The sequence below is a fragment of the Trachymyrmex septentrionalis genome, unplaced genomic scaffold, assembly GCF_001594115.1.
Source record: "Trachymyrmex septentrionalis isolate Tsep2-gDNA-1 unplaced genomic scaffold, Tsep1.0 scaffold3, whole genome shotgun sequence".
In the NCBI taxonomy this organism is placed as follows: Eukaryota; Metazoa; Arthropoda; class Insecta; order Hymenoptera; family Formicidae; genus Trachymyrmex; species Trachymyrmex septentrionalis.
This window is the reverse complement of record NW_017305462.1, coordinates 510,079-515,686: the sequence shown is the minus strand read 5'-3', so window position 1 is coordinate 515,686 and position 5,608 is coordinate 510,079. Positions and strand designations below refer to the sequence as shown.

General features: G+C 36.2%; 1 protein-coding gene across 1 annotated transcript in view; it reads right to left on the bottom strand.

Moving 5' to 3' along the window:
* The window catches only part of LOC108749537 (neuroligin-1-like), a 70,411-nt gene that overhangs the window by 4,621 nt on the left and 60,182 nt on the right, over positions 1-5,608 (bottom strand). The window contains exons 4-5 of the mRNA XM_018488295.1: positions 5,043-5,158; positions 468-700 (exon numbers count right to left, since the gene is read on the bottom strand). Coding sequence (XP_018343797.1) covers positions 468-700; positions 5,043-5,158 — 349 coding nt within the window. The remainder of the gene's footprint in view (positions 1-467; positions 701-5,042; positions 5,159-5,608) is intronic.

Sequence of the window (5,608 nt, the reverse complement as noted above, 5' to 3'; positions counted from 1 at the left end):
TTGACATTGTGGATAGACAACCAAAAACTGGTTGCTGCAACCATATAAAAATATTAAAAATATGCCGTATTTTACTACGTAAATTGTTGCAACAATCAATCTTTTCTTCCAGTGCTGCTAATAGAAAATGTCACAATTTACGGAATAATTAATAATGTAATTGTAAAACGTTTAAGCGACCTCCATTTGAGTTCTTAAATCAATTCTTAAATACTAGGATCTTTCATTTACACTTTGGTCGCTGAGATTTATTCGACCTCTACAGTCTTGTTTGTAGTAGAGTTTTTCGTATTTTTCAACGAGGAATAAAAGAGTTATTCTCAATGTTGTAGGATGCGATTTTATCTTTCTTGGTGATATTCCTTCAGAACTCCGGTATTGTGTTTCTCGCGCTATTTATTTTCCCTTGCCTCGATGCTCGATTTCGCTAGTTATAACGATTGAAACAAAAAGAGGAGTTACGATACCTCGACAGTTTCGCGACGACGTCCTTTCTCAGAAGGATGTTGTTGAGCGTATTGATCGTGTCGACTTGCAGGGTGTAGTCCTGATCCTCGGGATCGCCAGGATCGATTATAACGCCGTCTATACTGGGGCCAAAAGCTGGTGCGAACTCCAGCCCTTTAACAGGCACCGATACCAATTCACTCAAAGACACATCTCTCAGACATTTTAACAGAGCCTGAGGATCTTCCGCTACCTATAAAAAATAAGATCGACACTTCAGAAAAATCATAACCATTAGAATCTATTGCTACATTTTATTTTTTATATTTAAACGAGATAAAAAAGAGGGACATTAACGTTTTTAAATATTTTTCAATCTTCTCTTACAGAGTAAATATAAGATAACAAAGTTTTCCATCTTTAAGAAGAAATAGCTGCTGCAGTGCATGATTTTTATATATTGTACAATAATAAATCTGTATAAACATTTTTTTTTAATATAGACATATTTTCAATATATAGATAAAAGTACATTATATTTAATGAGGAAAAAAAAACCTCCTCTTATTTGGTCCATTACCTTTTTCTTCAGAATTTTTCTTAGGGAAAACTGTTATTTTTAGCACGTGCAAATTTATCTCCTATATATTTATTTATCTCCTCCCGAGAAATTAAAAAAGATGTAATTTGCGAAATTAGATTCTAGGGAAATAAGTTAAATTATAAATTATAATATTCCACATTTAATTTCTTCGAAATTAACAGAATCATAATTGTGTTTAATTACAGTAATAAAACGTAACTATATGTAATGTAGATCGTAATCAACATTTAATTACAATTTACACGAGCGATGTGAAAAATTGAATGATCGCTGTTAATATTTTCATCGACATTCCCGTTTTAGAAAACGGAGCTCCAGATTGGCCATAGAACCGGTCATTACAATTAAGACCAGGAGCGGCGGGATACCCTATTAAGTCGTAACATTTAACGCGATTGTGCCGGGTAATTTTATCGGGACGGGAATCGGCACAATCAGACGCGTTCCTCGTTCGATCGAGAACGATGGTCCACGTGCGGACGGGCAATTTACACACATGCAGGACGTTGCATTTAGTCAGCGGGCGATTCGACATTCGATTGCGGGTAACCGCCGTGTCTGCGTTGGGAGCTGGATTTCCAAAGACGATTACCAACGCTAAAGCAATTCATTTGCGTGCGAGCCCGAAATTAAAGCGAATCGGCCTCGGTGAGGCCGGCGGGCACTCGGTCTCCAACTTCGGGCGCCATCGAATTCAGCTGAGAGACGCACGAAAATCTTGTTTACCTTGCCCGGCGATGGTGTGCCAGCGCAGGGTGGTAGCCTCGTTAAGGCCGCACCCGCCTTGTTCCGACGGTATATCCTCGCCGGGAAATGCCGCCGGAAAATGTCGACCCTTTCCCGACACGATCCCCCCCACGTCCCGCGCGAAACGCGTCAACTCTGAAACGCCTTCCGCTATGCTCGGGCGATTTGCCACATGAGTTATCTCGTGCATTATGCGCAGTTTATCGCGTGCGATAAACGGATGAAAAAATAAAAGATTTCTTTTCCCTTTTTTTCTCGAAAAGTAAGGAAGCACTTGTCGCGCCAACGTAACAAGAATTTATCGTTTAAGGATACGTCAATACGTATTTTTTCCTCGAAATGAAGAAAATGCGATATAACGGAAACAAATAACAATATAAGAAAATTTAATAATAGATTTTTCCATGTTGTGCTTTCTATTTGAAAGTAATATAAATAGTGGTTCGGCGGCTATTTAGAACCTCGATTAATAATGATTTTATTGAGAACTGGCGTGTTTTTTTGTAAAAAGAAAGTAAAATGAGAAAATTTTCATTTAAATAATAAATGTTGTATCATTGAATATAAATATTGATTTTATCGAATAGATTTATGTGTGTACATAATAATTTAAAAGAAATAAATAGTAAAACAGTATAGATTTTAATTTTTTTGCAGATATTATATCTAATATAACCTTAAGGATGGATGTGTTATCGCACCGAGTATTATCAAAAATATAAAACTTGCATAGATTATTCTATTATTACGTATGTGTCAAATTTGAGCAACAATTTTTTTATAAGCATGAAAGTTACTTAATTTTCTGGCTTTCGTTTCTTATATAAAATCGCATTTTATAGTAGCAAATTTAATCAGCGTTACGAATTAAATCAACTTTTTTACTTGTATCAATAAAACTCTAATAAATATTCGCGCAAAAGGTTATTTGGATTCATTTCATTTGAAAATTATTCATCTATAAAATTTCAAGTAAATATCATTATTTTAAATATCAATGAGACTATTTGTTATTTCATTTTTTGCAGTTTTTTTTATCTCTGGGCATATTTATGGTCAAAATTTTTTAAGCTAATATTGACCTTTTTTTGGCTGATATTTTTAGCTGATTGTGCAGACAAAATATCTTTAAAAATGAATCTTTGTTCAATGGACTGTTAGGAAATAAACATAACTGCGAGAGAGAAAGAGAGAGAGAGAGAGAGAGTGTTTGTATTTGATATTGAAAAAAGAATTTGCACAAAAAAGAAATTGGATAAAAATCGAAATTTGTTTCCTTTTCTTTGCTTTTTTTTCCCCGAATAATATCAATTTGAAAAAGCTCCGGATTGTTAGTTGAAAAATACGGTTTATCAAGCCTAAACGGTCGCGATTTGTGGTTCGCGATTGAAAGTAACGATTAAACGAGGATTACGTCAATTGTTTCTCGATGTTTCCAAAGCATGCCCTGGAAAAATGGCGGCGTGCAAAATGGAAATTGAGATGGGGATTATATTATGCCGCTCGGATCGGCGCACTTGTAGCGGGAATCAATTTTATTTCCATCCCCGCCTTCGTCCGCACCGTCCACAGAGCCGAAATATCCACAGGGGAAAGTTGAAATTGGGAAAACACTGTTGGAACCGAGGTATCTTTTATTGCGTTATTTTTGATGGACGAGAAAACGCGACGGGCTTGTAGATATCGAGGCTTTCCGACCGGATCGGGAATATCGTCGCCGGAATTTACAGCGTTGCATATCAATTTCAATAAAGGATACGTCACGGTGGCTTTGCGGTTATAAAGTGAGCCAAGTACGTAATTCACCTTTAATAAAATAACCGTCAAACCGAGGACAACATATTTTCCATGGCTCGCTCGCTAGCGCAGGAGGGTATCCGGAGAAAAGGGGAAGAATGGGAAAAAGATAACAATGGCTTGGATGGGAATGACGAATCCATGCAATAATGATACGGCGGTATCTTTTATTGAAATTTCAGATAGCTATAATTTCCTGCAATTTCATATTATTTCCTGTTAAGTCGATATACAAAACTATATTATTTAATTATATTCGTACAATCAAGAAATATCTAACTGATAGAATAATTATAGCTGTGCGCGTATACCGAATTTCCATCGCTTCGGTTTGCAATTTGCGAAATTTAACGTCCCTTTTATTGAAAGTGCGCGCGCACTCGCCTATTGGGGGCCGATGTCTCGAGTGTATATTAGCTTAATTGAAACGCACCGTTAATATAATTGGTATTGCGTAATTAATGCTGTAAAAACACCGGGTGCGCGAGTATACTCGCATTTGATATTTTAATTTATGCCCGCCCGCTTTTACGCGGTCGTTTCGTCGCCGGCGATCGGAATTATCGCGAATTATGCGAGCTCGAAAACGAGCGAATAAGAATTAAGAGCCGAGAGAGACATCGACACGATGAAATATTACGAGCACACTGTACTCTGTCGATCGGTCTCATCCTGTAAACTGAAATCAACGAAATGCGTGTTCGAATTTAACGCTGGATTCATCACGTTCGCTGTCACGTAAAGTCAAATCTGTGTTCGCAGAGCTTTTGAATTTTTCCAAATTTTTTTTTCCCACTTTCGGAGAGATTCGGCTTAAATTTTGCCCAAAAGGGCATTCTGTTTTAATTCCACAAAATCTAATTTCATCTGCTACGGTTAAGGATGTTACACGTATTTTTGAACAAAATGAAAAAATTGTGGAATGAATTACAGATTTTTCTGTATTATATTTGAAAGTAAAAATAATATTGTTAAGAAATATTACATTTGAAAGTAAAAGTTTGATGTTGATTGAGATCCCCGGATAACAAATTATTTCGACAAAAAGTGAATATGCTTAAAAAAAAAAAAAACAAATTTAAGAAAGTAAAAATAATAATTAAAACCAAATGACAAAAATGTCACTTAAACTATAAAATTTTATTAATATGTATTAAATTGATCTTATTGAATTGTTTCATAACATTTCTTCTTTCGAAAGTAAGTTTTCAATTCCAGTCTCTTTTTGTAGACACATTTTTGTAGTGAGTAACGTACTCACTATATATCTGATAGATTCTTAAACGCACGCATGTGCAAGCTGCGTCGATCCATATTTCCAGTGTCGCTGAATTCTACGTTGACTTTCGAGGAGGAAGGTTTCTGGGTAGAAGGGTTAATGAAATTATAGGCTGACGCGTAGGATCATTTCGGCGCGGATCGGGAGGACATGTTTGTTGGTACTCACCGATGAACAATTTAGGTGTTTGGCGACCTGCATGGCGTAATTGGCGGCGCCTCTCACTAACGCCCACGGTGAAAGCGCGCTGCCTGACATCAGAACGCCTCGATGAAACAGCAGACCTGCAATCGAGCAGCCGATATCACGTACCGTGCAAGAGGCCCTCGAATATTAGTAGATTTTTTCGTTTCTTTGTCGAATATTAATTAAAGCATAATTCTCTCATCTCAGCATTATTCTCACCGAGAAAATAAATTAGTGAACGTTTAACAGATAGAAGGACTCTTCGTATACAAAATAAATGACAATAAATGAAGGGTCGAACACTTTAATTCTAAATTGTTGCACAATTGGAAAGAATAAATTACAAATGAAGAAAAGTAAAAATGAAAAAAATTAGAAAAAAAAAACACAGTTTAAATTACAAGTTTCGGCTATCGGATCGAGGCCCTCTTCAGACATTAACTTATCACAAAAATTGCTGTACAAAAATTAATTATCGAAAATGCCCCGCATATTCCTTATAATAACAGTTCGGGTGAGCCTTGATGTAAAACTCGACATTATTCATA